The sequence below is a fragment of the Cinclus cinclus genome, chromosome Z (genome assembly GCF_963662255.1).
Source record: "Cinclus cinclus chromosome Z, bCinCin1.1, whole genome shotgun sequence".
NCBI lineage: Eukaryota > Metazoa > Chordata > Aves > Passeriformes > Cinclidae > Cinclus > Cinclus cinclus.
In genome coordinates, this window is record NC_085084.1 from 51378360 (window position 1) to 51396785 (window position 18426).

The 18426-nt window shown below is 37.3% G+C and overlaps 1 protein-coding gene across 2 annotated transcripts in view; it reads left to right on the plus strand.

Moving 5' to 3' along the window:
* Positions 1-1008: 1008 nt before the first annotated feature.
* Positions 1009-18426, plus strand: part of SLC24A2 (solute carrier family 24 member 2) — a 105296-nt gene continuing 87878 nt past the window's right edge. For both annotated transcript variants that reach the window (XM_062513129.1, XM_062513130.1), the window contains exon 1: positions 1009-1941. In XM_062513129.1, coding sequence (XP_062369113.1) covers positions 1009-1941 — 933 coding nt within the window. The remainder of the gene's footprint in view (positions 1942-18426) is intronic.

The following is an 18426-nucleotide window of genomic DNA, read 5'->3' on the forward strand; positions in this document are numbered from 1 at the left end:
CTTATAATTTTATTTGTTTCAGGATCAACTTTTGTGTAAATTTAAACAGTTTTCTTAAGTTTTGGTAAGAAGAACATTTTTAAAAGGTACCACATAGGTATTCTTACATCCTACATTTATTCCTGAATGCATGACATAAAACAAAATGAGGGGCGAAAGAAATTTTTGGCTTGGCTCATCCAAGAGAGTGTCTTAGGTCTGATCAGAAGCAATCCAAGTTCCCTCTGTAAACCTGGGTCGATTTTACAGAGGAGTGAAAGAAACTTCCATTTCAGTCCTGTTCCAGCATCAGAGTGTTCTACTTACACATCAATGCTTGTTGCTTTGTGCACACATAACAGTTCAATTAATGCTGCCTCAGCTGTCTAAAGGTCTGATGAGATGCTTGTTAGCACTTTGATTGCTTTTTCTGGCACTATTGCCCCTGCATTTGGGATTTAGACATTACATGTTCATAGCAGAAAGTAATTACAGCAGGTAATAATCTTTGGGATATCCATTAAAATAATTGTTTCTTCATTTTTGTATAACATCTGGGGACAGTTTTTACCTTCCAGTAGTTTTTTTGTTTGTTTAGTTGGTTGTTTTGTTGTTGCTGTTGTTTTTGGTTTTTTTCTTTGTCAGCAACTGAGGAGAGCAGTGGCTCAGAGGCATATGAGAGCCATAAAATGAGTGTTGGTAAATTGTTATCCACAGGGTTACTGCTTAAAAAACCATACCACTTCTGTGTCTGGTGGGATGTGACAGAGCTTTATGTTACATATTCTGCTTCAAATTTTAAATGTAACCTGGTCTGTAAAATGCTTTCATAAGTTTCTAATCACTTCCTGTTTCACTAATATCAATAATATGTTTGTCCTTTTAAGATGAATGAAGAAAATACATCCTGTGAAGAGTAAAAGTACTTGATTCTGGGAAGACTCCTACAGCACTTCTAACTTCAAAGCTGGAGAAAAGTATGAAGGAACAGTCCATCTGACTCCCTCAGCTTCTCGCACAGAACACAAAATGGCTCTCCAGAAAAAAACTGTAGTTGGTGTCTTGGAGGAGTGGTGTTTGGCAGAACCGCTGTTTGGTTGCAGGTGGCACCAGAATGTTAGGAAAAAACTGAGACTGATACGAATTGTAGGGCTCCTTGTCAGTGTAGTGGCCATTAGTACTTTCTCGCTTTCAATGAGTGCCTTTTTCAAGATGGAACCACATAGCATGGCACTGGTCAGCAGCCTAGATAGCCAAAAGCTGGTGCATGGGCACCAAAGAACTCTCTTGGATTTCACAGAACAGAATGAAAACGGCACTCCGGATCCGCATGCTTCTATGAAATATGAAGCTGGGCACGACAATGAAACGGATGATCATGCGAAGGGAGAGTACCCCGAGGACCTTTTCTCTCTTGAGGAGAGAAGACAGGGAGCAGTGATCCTCCATATAATTGGAATGATTTACATGTTTATAGCCTTAGCCATAGTCTGTGATGAGTTCTTTGTTCCTTCCTTGACTGTCATCACTGAAAAACTGGCCATTTCTGAGGATGTGGCAGGGGCAACCTTCATGGCTGCTGGTGGGTCAGCCCCAGAACTCTTCACTTCTTTGATAGGAGTGTTTATATCCCACAGCAACGTTGGCATTGGTACAATAGTGGGATCTGCAGTGTTCAATATCCTATTTGTTATTGGAATGTGTGCTTTATTTTCTAAAGAGATCTTGAACCTTACTTGGTGGCCACTCTTTCGAGATATGTCCTTTTACATAATTGACTTGATCTTGCTAATCATCTTTTTTCTGGATAACTTCATAATGTGGTGGGAAAGCATAACACTCCTGACGGCGTATTTTTCCTATGTGACATTTATGAAGTTCAACGTCCAAGTAGAAGAATTGGTGAAGAAATTTTTAAACAGGAACAAGGTTGAGAAGGTAACAACAGATGCTGAAGGGAAGGTTGGTCAATTTTTAGTTGAATTATGTGTACTAATGTCCTTGTAAGTGCTGAGTCCTACAGCACAAGGGTTCTATTATATAGTACAGTCACTAATATAGAAAAGTTCCATATTTTGCTCAAATGTCTTTTGTTTAATCAAACTAATATTATTGAAAATCAAAAAAACAAGTAGCCTTCTAGTAAATCAATGTAAATCTAGTAAATCAGAATAATCCTGATCATACAGAAAGCAGGAAAGAAACTGCCAGTAAAAAGACATAAACCTTTACTCAGCATTTTGGCACATTGATGAGGTCTGAGCTATTTTTTCCCTAAGCTTTTGGATTAAGCAGTGAGAATAACTGGGGAGGATCTTGTGACAAAATTTGGCTTTCTAAAGACTTTTAATGCACTTTCTTCCTCAGAGAAGGTGCTAATAATTCAGAACAGTATACAAAGATATTTTCATACGTTTCTCATCTACCAATGCTGATATTACAACATTAACTTGCTGTTGTAAATAGTGACAATTACATGAAAAAACTCATGAAAAGAGTAACCACAATGGCAAAAGTCATAGGTTCTCTGTTTAAGGAGGACGGTTTCCCATATGCTATTTGCCACTGTGCAAAGTAATTTTTGTCCACAAGTGGCTAATGAAATTTATGCACAAAGGGCTTGGTTGGGTCTTCAGCAATTATAATAATCTTTTAAACAGTTTTCTTCTTAAAGCAAGCAATATTTAAGGGACCTATGAAGCTGAGCTGGTTAATACTTACAGATGTAGCAATATGTTGGAATGTCTGGGTTTATGGGACTTTGGGTATATTCATCAGATAAGGTTTTATTATGATGTAATTATTCAAATTATCAGGGACCTAGCTGCTCACAGTTCAGTTTCTTTTTTTTTTTTTACCAGTCCTATATAAAATTTGTCTCAGAAGAGACAAATCCACCAATGTAAGTGAACAGGCATATAAAGAAGAGGAGAAAGACATACTAGACAGAGCTGGATATTTTAAAAGTTGTGACAGTCACATTCAGTTCTAGGGCAAGCCATAAACCACCAAAATTAAAAGCCAGAAAGTATCTTTTTTTAAATTTTATTTTATTCCTTAACCAGGTTTAACAGCTGTGCACTTACTTGTGACTTTATCTTTTCCCTTTTGTTTTGGGGTTTTTTTCCCAAAATCAGCATGCTCATCTTCATCTTTCTGAAAATGCATTAATTGAGACTTTATGAGTAGAGTGGAAAGAAAGGTCAACACCAAAAAAATTCTTGCCTTAATTAGCAAAGGGTTTCTTTAACTACACTAGTTAGTTTCTAAATAATCTAAGAGTTCATAGTGCACTGTAAGTCTTTTTTCAGTTAATGCTAAATATATGTGATGATAGAAAGACTATGGTTTATGAAGCAAACTTCATCTGTCCAAAACTGGATAGAAAATATAAATCTGTAACTGGTCTGAAGCAATTATCAATATGAGAAGCAACTGCCTTGCATTATCCAGACAGACTACAAGCTAGGGGAGAGTAGCTGTGTATCAAAGTGTTTAATTATTTTCAGCTGAACAGAAGAATAAATAATCTGTGAGCCATATTGAACACTATTTATATTTGAAGTTCTCTAGATGGACTTGATTTTAAAAGGATACCTTTAGGACCACTCATTTGTTGTTTAACACTAATTACTTAGAGTTTGTTTATAATACAGGTTCATGGGTTTCACATAGGGTTGGGGAAAAAAAGGCTACTTTTCCTAAAATCACAGTCTTTGCATCATATGTTTAATGAAAATATTTTTCCAGAATTAACTTGAATTTAATTAAAATGCTAAAATAATGTATTCATAAATCATTGAGGAGTGAAGAAAGATGGAAGATGCTGTAATTTTGTTGCAATTTAACTAATACATATTTTCTGCTTCAAGGTGTCAGACCATGGTTTTATTCTGTGAGCCATGCTCTAAAGACATATTTTTTAATATTCCACTGACACTTTGAAATTATAAGTCATCATGAATTATATTATTCTTCAGCTAAACACCATTAAGCAGGATGAATGGAATTATTTTCTTATAGCAAGGATGTCACAGATTATGTTTGCTGCATAAAATCCCAGTGAAGTTCTCTCTTAATTTATTTGCTGTAATTTGGTAATTGGTTGTCTTGCTTTTTAAATAATAAAAAAAAAGCAAAAAGAAAAACTGTTATGTGTCGTCCTAAGCCTGATTGAGATGCCTAGGACTTTCAGCTTGAAGTTACTGTCTAAAGCAAAGGATAAAATGCTTTTATAGTCCAAGGTCTGGTGCCTTGTAGTGAACGCAATGCACATGGATGTTTATTTCACATGGATGTGAGGGTTATAAGTATCACAGAAGTCATAGTCTTGGCTTTTGGTGGCAAAAAATATTTCATTTCTGCAGTGTTAGCTGTTAGCCTAGATTGCTTCCACTCATCAAAAGTGTGCATGTACAATTGTATGCATTTAATTAGTATACTGAACACAGAATTTGCAATCTCAGTTGTTTCTGATGGAAACTTTTTCACTATCTCTTCCCCCATTGAGGCAGAGATTTACTAGGCAGCTATCTGGAACTGAGTATGATAAAGTCTCTTGAAATATTTTAATTTCAGGAGAGTAGAGAAAATTCTCTTTCCTATAACCAAAACTCCCTCTGCCTATCTGTTGTTGATTCTGCAGCTGTCAAACTGGGAAGTATTCTAGAAAAACATGTGTGTTGTATTTATCTTTAAGTCTGGTGTAATCTGCAAGCAGCTCAACAAATTTGAGATGTCTAAATAAGGCATCATAAAGCTGGATAGTGAAGGGTTAGGTGGCTTATTAGCAAACAAGTATCAAAGAGTAAAAAACTGATCAGATGGGAGACCTCTTGAGATACTAAAATGTGTTTTATGTTCATGTCAATGCTTTTATTTTCAGTTGCCTTGAGAGGTTGAAGAAAATTTTACATTCTCAAGGGCAGTATTTCCCAAGAGGAAGGATTTTAGATATGAACTGATTTTTTTTTTCTAGCTTTCATTTGCTCTAGGTGTATTCACCAGGTTCCTGGAAGGCTTGTATCTCTGCAGATGAGTCTTAGATTACTATCCCCATTTTTAAAAATTAAAGCACATATTTTTTACTAGAAAACTGTGAATATTTGAACTTCTGATCTTATTTTCTTTGCTGTATTGGTTGAGTACTCTATGGCAGAGTGAATTTATATGAAAATCTATATAAATTTCGTTGTACTCACTATTTTCCTTCACATGCTCTCAAACATGTACAGTCTGGACTATTAAAGTGTCCAATTTGAGAAAATCTGGTAACTTTAATTTTCAGAACAGTTTTGTGACACTGGTGAGAACAGACAAGCTTTTTGCATTTAGAGTTCATAGGGTTCATTGGAAAGGTTCTGTTTGAACTGTGGATAGTTCTGTGTCTTGTGCCACCCCTTAGAAAGCCTGATGGCAGTCTGATACTGATGAACTCCAGAGATCACTGTGAAAAGGATGAAAAAAAAAAAAAGGAGGATAGATGAAAAAGCAAGACAGCATGAGAAGACAAGATAAAAACCAGATGGCTGAGTTCTACAGTGTAGGATGGCATATGGTACATGTGGATCAAGATGGGTCCCTGACAAGTCACACTGAGCTGGCCCTACAGTCATAAAGCCATCCCACCACTAGACAGCCCCAGAAGTCCCTTCCAGTTTAACTTAATATGTGGCATGATTTTTAGGTTTTATGTAGCTATCCTGCAAAGAATGGATGATTTTTAGGACTGAGATGGAGACTTTGGTATTAATTTGGTATCTTCTTCAGCTGAACAAAGGTATTTAAAAACATAAGCTTGAAGTTGATTATAATAGGAAGAGGGAAACAGACAAAGCCAATGGACAAACTTCTTAAAAATAAGACTTTTAAAAACTTTCTGCTAAGATTACAGTCTATTCTTCATTGTCTGTGTTGCTGAAGATATGTTGAATGTATTAAATCACATTAAAACATCATGTGGAACTATATTTCAGTTTTCAGTACTTTTTTTTCCTTTAATGTAGTATGGAGATCATTGCAGAAATACTTGTTCAGTAAATAATTCAAAACAGCTCTGTTTGGCAACTAGGAGAGCAGAATGTGGGTGGTGCAGGGATATTGTGCAATGACATCTGTTTGACTATTATTTTAGATAAATATCTTATGGTATATGCAATACCAAAGATAGTTGCAGTTTTCCTACATTTACAGATAACTGCATTTGGAAAAGGAGCTATTTTTAGCAACACAGCACAGTTATTATTTTATTGCCAATTTTGTTGTCTTGAGAAACTTGAATAGCTTGTGTGTGATATTTTAAGATTCACATTGATCTCAAGTGTTGCCACAGTATACTTAATTGCAGTATTTACATTCTAAAGAAAAGTAACAATATTTTAGTACTTCTCTGCTTCGTGGTTGTATTAGCACTGCACATGCACATTCTGTGTTGTAATATCTGATCTAATATTTATTCAAGGTAAAACACAATTACCTGCATGCATACAGGAAAAACTGAAACTTTGTTTTTCATAGCTTCTTAATTTTGAATCCACAGATCCAGTAACTGTAACTCTAGCTATGGAAAACCTTTCTTTTCTCACTACTAAGATTTTTTTTTTTCATAGTTTTCATAGTTCATAGTGTTTAACGGTTCTTAGGAAGATTTGACTTTTATTCTGGAGAGATTTGTCAGTTGTTCTACTTGTGCAAGAATGTGTGTGAATGCAGAGCTATGAGTATCTGTAGCTTGAAGGACAGTGGCATTGTTTTAAGTATATGCTTGAAATGTAATCGCCAGCACTGACATTGAACCATCTTTTGTTTAGATAAATATCTGTTTTTGTATCATGTTTCACCTGCATTTATTCTCTCAAAAAACTCTCAGTCGACTTCTGTGATAATTTGATGGTACTCCAGTAACAGTAACTACAAGTTAATTTGCCTTGAGTTTTTAGCATTGTTGTTCAATTTAGGACTATTAACTGACATAACCATCGGCTGGTACTTTATATGTGGAACCATTTGTACAGTGAAATAGATACTATCCTCAGTTTCTTTTAGCACTTCTCAGTAATTTATTAACTTTGAAGCAATGATTTTAGTTTTCACCGCTGGACTCTCTGGTATTTTTGGTAATGAGCAAAAAGTGACAGCATGCAAATACAGTGTAGATCAAATGCTCTTAACATATGGCCATCTGCTAAGATACCACCCTTGTTATTATGATGGGAAAAGGAAATCTGGAGTAAACTATCACTAATTAATAACAAGGGGAAAAATATCCATCAATATATTTAAAAATAAAAAGCATCTGTAATTAAAAAGAAGTCAAATGATACATCTTGGAGGCTATGCAAAACCAGCTCTGTTGGCAAATGTTCACCATGCCGTGTCTCAGAACTCAAGACACAGTTAAATTTGTTGTACCAGAAGCTGTACAAAGAGAGGAAAACTGGGGTACTTTATAAATATTTTCCCCTCTGTCATCTCAGCTTTGCATACTTTGGTCCAGTTCCTCCACAGAATATGAGAGCTATGAGAGAGTGTAGGTGGAATTTCACCCCAAATCAATATACCAAAATATCTGCCAGCTTTGGGGTGCTTGATCTCTGGAGGAGCTTTACTTTAAAATTGAAAAGAGGTTCAGAGATCTTTTCTGGCTTAGAGGCTTGTTCAGAAATGCCAGACATGGGTCCAGCAGTATGGTATTGCTCTTCCATCTGACCCATATTCCTCTACTTTTTCCCCCAAGATAGTTCTCCAGATTTATCTCTCAGATAAATGTTTAACAAAATCCGAAGGCTTTTACAAAGCCTTCAGATTTTGGGGATGAGAGTGCTCAACTTCTATGAGATTACATACAGATCTTCCACATTTTAAGTTGGTGCCACACTCATCAGTAGAAGTTTTGAGTGGCAAGGCGCAGCTGACTGACCTACTTTCCTGGCCATGTTTTAGAAGGCTGTAATGACCACTCCACAGCGTATGTTTTAGACTGTGGGTATGGGATGTGGGTAGTGGAGGCTGCCCTAGGGCAGTGTTTGTTGCAGTGTTGAGGGTGCCACATTTGGAGTGTATGATGCTCTGAGCACTGCTGACTTCAGAGTCACCTTGGCCTTTCTGAGTGGTGACATTTCCCAGGCAGCCAGCACTATACTGCCAGGGCCACAGGCCAAAAAATTAGGTTTGATGAAGTGCCTTTTTCCTGCTAATGATCTGAGGTTTTGTTGGTGTTATTAGCAGGAGTCAGTTCTCCACTGCCAGCTGCAGAGGTGAGAAAACAGGCTCTATTGAGTCCTTTCTCCTCTGATTTTGTTCCCTGACAATTAATGGATTTTGCTTTTGTAACTACAGAAGAAGATTATAACCAATTTGAATTTTTTAGTGTGTAATGGATAGTGTGTTCACAACAAAGAGAGCCCTGCAACGAAAGTGATGTAGAAGTGGAGATCAGGAAAATTCTTAAGAATAAGGTATGCGTTCATGTTTCTCTTGAAAAGATCTGTGTGGGATGAATGAGTATTAAAAGTGTTTTATACATGACATATAGAACAGATGGGAAGATGTTTTGGAAATGAGTGTAAATGAACAGCTGTAAAACCTGTAACTCTTAAGACATTCTATCTAGCAACCTCTTTTTTACTGCTTATAAAATAAACTTCAATATAAAGAATAAGACTTCCTTATTTCTCCCCAGACATGTACCAAGTTTTGTCTAACCTGCAAACAGTGACTAGGGTGATGTTAATAACTCTGTAGAGTAAATGGTGTTTCCTCCCCCTTAAACTAGATCAGCCATGTCCTGTTGTTTTCCAGCCAGCTTTTATTTAAACACCACTTTTTATTATTTAACTTAATGGCTGCTATCATTAATCTTTGCAGCAGTAAGTATGCTATTGGCACAAACCAGTGATTCAAATGTTTTCTTGGCACTGACAAGTTTTTTTGAACCTAAAATGACAAGATAGACCAAATACTGGGTAATTGTAAAAAACTTATAATGCACAGATATGTATCATGAGATACAGATGGCTTAGAAAATGAAAGGTGACTAGTTTTGTGATTTTTTTTTCTTAAATTCAAAACCGCTCATTAAATACTCCTGAAAATCACTATCTTCCTTTATCAGTGCAAACCAAATACCTTAATAATACTTAGCTGTGCATTTCAAAATACTGTGAAATTGATCTCTCAAATAGAGTGCCTTATAGAATGCCCCTGACACTGTATTGTTCTGAGACAGGCACATATTTTTAAACTATTTTATTTTTTCTACCAAAGTAATGTGATGATACCTTGTCTCCCTGAGACTAGGTGCTTAGATAACTGCATGAAATCAGTTTCTTTCCTCAGTGGAAAGGAACTCATAGTGGAAAAAGATAAATGTGATTCACAGCACCTGATAAGAAGAATGTGATTTGTCATGTATACAATTTTATGTACAGTTAGCCTGTACATCAGTCTTTTCCTCCTCACCCAAGCTGTCCTTGAGTTGTTGATTATTTATTAAACATAGATGTCCAAGATGTGATTTGAAGTAGCTTGTTTCTCTATATGATCTTGCAATAGATCTTCCCAAGTGTCATCAATGATATATCTGGTAGCAGGCAGCACCTTTTTATATTACAGGACCTAAATCAAAACAGTACTGTTGATGTTCTGTTTTGCTTTTGGGGGAAAGTCAGATCGGATGGTTTGGATCTAGTTTGGTTTTATTGTAAATTTGGGCATTTTAAATTTTTCCAATTGTATTGTTAAGTGTAGGTCAGTGTCACAGGCAAACTGCAAATCCTAAGTTTGAGCAGCCTTAGAGCATGCTTTTGGCCAACAAATTGCAACTGAGAGAATATGTATTGTAATACATTATCACATTTTGTGGTATTTTGCAGGCAATAACTGTGTCTTTGAGGAAATTAGTTATTTGCTGTCATTGGTGGTTTGTTCATTTACCTGTGTTCTGATCTGAAAAAAGGAAATGAGAAACAATGCTGTGTTGGAAAAACAGCCACTGCCTTGCTGGTAACAGAAGTGGGCCTCAGGGTTGGGGAGAGCAATGAGAATTCAGTGTGTTGATCATGTATTTGTTTCCACAGGAGGTGGAGGGTTCAGAGCTCATGAAGCCTCTGAAGCAGCTTTACCTAGAAGTATAGCTACTGCCCTGCCTTAACCACTCACTCACTTTGGGTGATTTTACTGTCCCTGTCAGGTACAATTTCATCAGGGCAGCTCAAAGAACAATTAGTGCTAAGTTACTGTGTTTTGCACATTTCCATTACCATTCCATTGCGTCCATATTGTGATTTTCACGGCCAGCTATAAGTAGTTGTGATCTTGGATGACTTCCTTTAAAGTGAGTGTGTGTAAACAGGCTTAAAGGTGTGTCTGTGCAATGGTATTAGAACTGCTATGAAGTCCTGCTCTTAAGGGAATAATAGATTGGTGCAAAATATTTTCCTGTATGAGGAAGAATAAAGGTAGCAGGGAATTTGTACTACAAACTGTGCTGACAAATTAATCAAAAATTTTCCTCAGGAATTAATCCTGCTTTATCACCTCTTAGCTGCTTAATGCTATGAGTCTAGTCTGAAGTCAGCAGTAATACCAGTGACATTTATTGCATAACCAGCTAGTGTAAACTCTTCACCCTCTCACACTGATGTAAAACAGCTCCAGCTGATATAGATCACTGAGGAAAAGGCATGTGTACTGTCACAGCCTTTGTTTGGTGATCTTCAGGGCATCATTTGAGACCTGTCTAGATATGCAGACTTTTGCCCAAGGGAGAAGATTGAAGTTTGTAACATTAGGGGGTGAGCCCCTCTTTTGGGATTAATCAGTTTTGTTATTTGTTTATTTTTCAAATTCGTGCTGCAAGCTTTTATCAAATTGCTAATTAAAATTCTTCAATTGCTACCAGACACAATCACAAAGTTATCATTTAACTAGAATTTATGGCAATCAAGTGTTCGAATGGAAAACCCCCAGATTTTAGAACTCCAACAATTTCTATGTCCAGGAGTAGTTTGGAATAATTCAATAATTCATACTATTTGTTACTTATGGATTTTTAAAGTCAACTGAAATACTTTGAAAGCATCATGCTGTCTTACAGCTAATTTTTTCCCATATATTTTTATTTAAATATTCCTGGTTTTCTGCTATATTCTTAGTATTAATTGTATTTATTCACTACACTTTCTTTTAATTTACAATGTTTCTGGGTAGAAGCATATTCTGTTTGAAGTCTTTATCCTGGCTGGATTTTTAAATGCTGCAGTGATATTAATATTATTAAATACTCTGCAAAGTTTGAGTTAGGAAGTGGTTAGTGTTTCCTCTCTATATTAGAAATCCTGGAAAGCTGCTAAGTTTTCCAATTCTGAATTAATTTTTTGGAAGCAGATACAACAGTGCTAATTTCTTTCCAGAAGCCACAGGCAGAACACATGAGTCTCCTTGTAAAACCCATGGCAAAATTCCTTTGAAATTTAGTCAGAGAATGATCCTGGGACTACATTGCAGAGGAACATTTCCATAGGTTTTTTTGTTCTGTTTCTGAAAGAAATTCACTACTTGCTGCTGCTCCGAACCATTCTTTGTGCATTATGATGAAGTGGTTTTGTAACCTTTTGCCTGTCTCATTGTCAGTCTGTACCTGAGCCATTTCCCGTTTCTGTGTGTGTTTGGCACACCTACATGTACTTGTGCTTGTGTGCACACCCCATCAGTCTGAAAGGTGCCATACAGGAGGCAAATCAGGAATGGTGCAGTTCTCCAGGATGGTAATTTGCATGCTTTCTGCAGCATTTCACCTGACTTCTGCCTAGTAACCCTTTTCTGTAGGACTCACTCAAATATTTAAGGTTTCTGAGGAGCAAATTCCTCATAGGGTATTTCCAGACTAGTTATTCAGGAAAAAAGTCTCTGTTTTCTTCCTAAATATGGACTCCTTCCAAGCAACAAAAACACTCCTGCCTGAGGATGAGGACATGATGTTCTGAACTATTGACATATTTTACTGTACCTAATGTATCACATTAATGATTCCCTATCCTGTACCTCTACAGAGACAGAAACAGGAGGTCTACATCACTATAGTGGGATGATTTCTTGCTTTGCAGTGAGGTAATCGTGATTTGATTCTGTCATGGGAATGGCCCATGCTGCTATTCTTTACTACATGACATTTCATGCAGAGAAAAGGCATTTCTTATTCAGGTGAAAGGCCTACATCTCTAATTATAGTAACTAAAATTTGTTACATAAGTAAGAAACTGTGCAGTAAGTTGGGGTGAGAATTTATTACTTTATTCATTTAAAGTTGCCTACAAAATGTAAGTCCTTCTAAGCAAAGGAAGAGGTGTTTCTGCACCTATTCCTTAATTATCTCTTACAATACAAAAACACATTGGTAATTATTAGTAAATGTCAGTCTTGAAAATCAGTATTTTCAAGCAGATTAGTATTGAGATTACTTACGGAGCTATTTGGATAACACTGTGTGTCCATTTTGGACTTGCAAGAAACACCATAACGATATTTAGAATGTAATATAGTGCTTATACGTTTAACATTAAAAGAGCCAAAACATGCAGCCTCTTCTTTTTAGGGCCATGGGAAATAAATGTTGATTTATAATCTCATACATAGACACGTGCGAAGAAATACAGACTCATCTTAAAATAACAGCAATAGGCTTAGTAAGAGGCTGGACTGAATTGCAAGCTCATGCCTTAGCTTTGGATTTAAGGGTCAAGATGTGGTTCTCTCATTTAATTGTCTTAGAAACCTGTGGTTTTCAAGCTTCATAGAACATTGTACAGTGTGCTGCAGGAAAGTTTTATTTCTTCTTGCTTCATTGAACTACTGTATGCAAGAAAAGAAAAAGTCAGCATATTGATGGCAAAATGGTCTTGAGGTAAAGCAAGAGCATGGTGGCATCTGAGAAACAGGTGGTCAGGCTTAGTGGAAAGAAACCCGAAACCATACAAAATTAGGCTCTCATTTTGCATCATACTGGTTTTGAAGCATCTTGGTAAGCATATCCCCTTTGCCAAAGCTTAAAATGTAAATTTTCTGCTTAAGAATTCTTCCCATCATTAACATTATTATCCTTCCCTAAAATGTTAGGAAGGATAGTAGGGAAAACATCAAATGGAACTTGATTAAACCCTATATGTGCAGATTTTTATAATTTCAGTAATTATTTTGTTTTCTGCTTTTGTGAGGGAAAGGACTAAACTCAATGAAAGGTATCTTTGAAGTTGATGACAAGTTTCCCTGTTGGTTTTGATGAAAGTGAAATTAAGCCCAAAAGTCAGTTATGATCTGGCTGCTTCTCTGATCTCTGTGTGCCACTGTATGATTCCAAGCCTGAGCTGCTCTCCTTCCATATTAGATCACCCCTAACAAACAAAAAAGCAATTTCTTTTGCACTTGTAGCAAGTGAAACAGGCTTTATCAGCTTTCTGTGCCCTTGGACTCAAACTGGAAAAGGGCACTCAGTGTTTTACAGCATGATCTGTCCTGTCATGTGGATTATTGATAAGTATCAAAGCAATTTTAAGTGATGGGGTCATAATTGTCTTTTCCCAGACTGCTGCTAGAAGTCACTGCTGCTTTCATCCTTTTTCCCTTTTTAAAGGGAAGAGTGAGCATGGGAAAAGTCAGTTAATTCCTTTCTTAAAGGTAGGATAAGCTATTAGCTATTTTGTTAATTAGGTACACATCCAGGCACATTTTTGTGAATGATCAAGTGGAAGAAAACTTTCCTCTGTGAATTAGGTACTCTTCATATTGAAAACTACTCTGCAAAAATACAAAGACTGATTTTCAGATTTAGCTGATCTACATTCAGAATTATCAATGAGAAGCTCAAGATACAGCCAATTGCAGAACCCAGGTCTTGGCTCCAGATTCACCTGGCTTAGCTGTGCTGCCTGACCTGTGAATATAGTCTCCTCATGTCACTTACCTAATCACTGCAGAAAATGGGCATTTTTATAGTGTCATAGATTCATTGAGGTTGGAAAAAGCACTTAAGATTACTGAGTCCAGCTGTTAACATTGTCAGCTCTACCACTAAACCACGTCCTTAAGTACCGCATTGACACAGTTTCCAATTATCTCCAGGTGTGATGGAGAACATTCTGTTCCAATGTCTGACCACCCTTGCACTGAAGAAATTTTTCTTAATACCCAGGTGCAACTTGAGGCCATTTCCTGTTGGCCTATCCATTGTTACTTGGGAGAATAGAATGGCCCCCACCTGGCTACATATTCCTTTCAGGCTAGTAGTGGTAGTGAGTGAGTGGTAAGTCATTCCTGAGCCTCCTTTTCTCCAGGCTGAACAGCCCCAGCCCCCTTAGCCATGCCTCACAGGACTTGTCCTCCAGATCCTTCCCTGGCTCTGTTGCCCTTCTCTGGACATGCTCCAGCCCCTCAATGTCTATCCTGAATTGAGAGCCCCAGAACTGAACACAGGATTTGAGGTGTGTCCTCAGCAGTGCTGGGTACAGAGGGACAATCCCTGTCCTGGTCCTGCTGGCCACACTATTGCTGGAACAGCCCAGGATGCCATTGTCCTTCTTGGCCACCTGGGCACTGCTGGCTCATGTTTGACTGGCTGTGGACCAATACTCCACCAATAGGATCTTTGTTTCAACGTTTAATCCTCTCCTGACCTGGAACTGGGCAAAAATCTCAGCTATCACCTGCAGCAATAGATTGGTAAAACCTGAAAAGCTTTCTCCTGTGCTTTTATTGCAATACCATGAGTAATTACCGCAGCACTGCCTTTTCTAAAACCTGGAATTACCATGACATTGTGTGAGGGTGATAGGCTGATGTCATTTAGCACAGGGTTACCTTTGAGATAGAGGTAATTCTGTTTTTCTGTGCCACCAAGCAAAATAAAATGCTTACATTTATTTAATGTATTTAGTCTGTGAACATTTAATTTGCCCTCTTTCTAGTCAGGTCAATATGTAGATATTACAGATGGTTCCAAACAGGTACTTGGGGAAAATAACCTATTAAGTGAGTCTTACTGTTATTTATAGAAAAGTTATTGGCACTGCAGCCACAGACACTGTTAGTGTACATGATTCATAGCAGATTTTCCTGGATTATCTTTTTTATAAAATGAGGCATCCTTTTAACTTTCAGAGAATTACAATATTGATTAACTACTTAGTCCATTCTTTAATTGATCAAATTTCTAACCTTCCATGTGGATGACTAACATTTACAACGAATGAATTAAGTTGCACAGAGCTCCTAAAATAGCAGGGAAACCCTTGCTAGGATTCAGCAACTCCGGCTTCCAATAGAAAAAGGAAAGGTTAATTTTGAAAATTCAGATTACATTGTTCTTCCTCCATCTGCTTATAACTGTTTTTGCGTGTTTGTTCTTCACAATTAAATGGTAATTGTTGTTTTCAAATATTTCACCATTTAGTGAGGGAACAGAGCCTGCTGTAAGGAGGTGTGTACATACAGCCCTTAACAAAAGGGAATCAATTTGCAGTCGTGGCTCTTTCAGACTTGTTTGTTGAATTTCAGCAAGTAATTTATTTCACAGTGTCTCAGATCCCCTCACAGCTGTAAAATACTATGCCTGCCTTACTCATTTGTGATAAAGAACCCAGACCCTGAATGTCCTTGGATGTCATCCCATTAAAATAATCAGTGTTACATCTGTGTGAAGCAAGATGACAGTGGCATTTCACTGATGAAATGTAGAGCATCATCTGTTTCTTCCTGTTGCAGTGGTTCTGATCATCACCCTATTTTGACATAATGAATAAATCGTCAGAGTAATGATTACCATGTTCTATCAGTGTAAGGGTAAAAGAATAAGCCATAAGTGTAGGAATTTAGTATTGAGAAATGGGTATTTTTGAAAAAGCAAAATTTCTTTTATTACAGTAAAGATGTCATGCCACACTTCATTGTTATGCCTGTGTTACTTCATCCACTGATTTTGTACCATGCCTATTAGTGACCATTGGCCATGGAAAACCTAAAATTTACTCTGTTCCCTTTTCAGACCACCCCTTTGAGACATGAGCACCTTCTTTCTAAATGTAGAGGATGGGTTGGGGGGGATTGGCCAGTGGTAAGCCTCAGCCCCTGCTCCCTGACCTGTTCTAGGGCCAATGCTGGTTGCAATTTGTTCACCAAGCCTCTTAGAGCAAGGGAAGAATAAAGAAAACCATCAGGTTCTGGTCAAGGAGCCTTTACTTACCTGATTTCTTAATATACTAACATTTCTGTTCCAATGGGTCTGCTTTGTCAGGTGCTGTCAGGGACTAAGATTTGTTGCATCACTGTTTCCCAAAGTGTGGGCCAAGAAATGCTTTCTGGCAGCCTGTGAAAGACCACATAGCAAAGTGCATCTTGACATCCAGAGCGGAAGGATCTGTTCTTTCAACTCCAAATGTCAGCCAGGGATTGTGCACTCCAGAGAGCTGAACAGCTGCATGGGACTGGCTTTCTGCTCACAGTAGATGGATATCAGCATTGTTGGTCTTAATGGGTTTTGGATAGATTCAAAGTGCAAGGACTTTATGTAATTGCAGCATGTTCTGTGCAGAAAGTGCTGACCATTATGATGTTGTTCGGCATCAAACATTGCAGAAAAAGGAAGCAGGATTTTCTAATTCATAATGATGTCCTGTACCTTTCTGAGTTTTTGTGTTGGAGGGAAGCTATTCTGCCCAGTATTAACCCCTCCAGCAAGGAGAAGTTTGATAGAAATATAGTTTTTCTAGGCTTTAACTATTACTGTGGTCTGCAGTGTTCCTGATATAAGAAGCTTACTTAGGTTCGTGAAAATATGTGGGATGAATATAAAGTGCAGTCTTGAGCAGAGCTGCTAATTTCTATGATCAGAAATAACTATGGAATGTATCTGTGTTTATGAATTTTACTTTTGATGAATGCAGCACCATTTCCTGTGAAAAATACTGTTGCCTTTTTCAGTTTGCTTCCAAAATATGGTGCTGCTATATTGTCTGCTGGGTGAATTTATTCCTTGTAAAAGGCATGAAAGCTTATAAAAGAAATACAAGTAAAATGTCTTCTGTGTGATTGAACAGTGTGGGGACTTCTGGCAGGGGTCTCCCAGACCTGTGGTGGCTATTCTCTTGCTTTTGGTTAGTTTCACTTGGGTACTGAATGTCCAGGGAAGCATGAACTCTCCAAACTGGAATTTAGGACAAAATCTTTTGTTCAGATGACAAGATTAGATACAATACTGAAAAGCTAGACTCCTTGTCAGCACAAATAGTCATGCTTCTGGTGTTAGCCAGTGTTTTTCTTCAGCAAGATTGGTGGCTTCTCCAGTGCAGCATACACTTGACATGAAGTAAACTTATTTCATTAATTCTGCTACCGCATTAATCCCATTCAAGATTATGAAAAAGTGACTGCATTTTGTCAGAAAAAATTCAGTCATCCTTGTGGGAGTCAGGACTTCTGTAACAGTTGGCCATTTCCATCCAAAGTTTATGGCCTGTTGCATTTTTCCTTACGAGTTTGCTGAAGTATAAGATAGAGTTGACAAAAAAATGTGCTATGAATGGGATACATGAAAGCAAAATAATATTTTACTGAGTCTATTTCTTTGTCCTGTGAGTCAGGAAAGAACTGTTAGGCAGCTTGTATAAGCTTTCAATAAAGCTAAATCTGAAGGAAGCCAATCTGAACAAAGCTAAATAACACCTACAACCTTGAAGCATTAGCAAGTCTGAATTACTATTCTAAATTACTATTCTAAATTACTCTTTTAAAAAGCTATAGAACTAATCATGACACACATATCAGGAGATCGTGAATTAATAGCCACAAAACTGAGCAATGGTTTTCTGTTGTAAAATTAGGAATTAGCAATTAGGAATGTTAAGGCAAATATTTCTTCTCACACTGCTAAAAGATGAGCTGAGGACGATCATGAGAGGTTCAAATGCCAGCTTTCATTGTGCACAGTATTTTTCTGATAGGTACGCAGATGCATTTTAATTGGGTCCAAGATGCACCTTGGATATTCTGGCTGTCTGTTAGTATAACAGAGAAAAGTACATATTATAAGTATGCCTAGGGCTTTTAATCTCCCAGTAATGACAGCAGAGGGTTTCTGCTTACCAAGGAGGAGAAATCAGCATAGGCAAATATGTGTGCGTTCCTGCTGTGATGTGCTCCCATTACATGCTAGTCCTTGAGCAGAGACATACTTAAATGACAGAACAGTCCGTACCTTTCCTCTTCTTATGTCTGTATTTAAACCTGCAAAAGAACATCTGGTTCTCAGAGGACGGTTCCTCTGGAAGAACTTGTTAAGGATGCAGAGATTAAAACAGAGATGCTACTCTTCACACTTGCCCCTAATAAATATAATGCTACAGTAATAATAACACCAGTTCTTCCACAATCAAAAACTTTTTGTGTGTATTAAGAAACTGA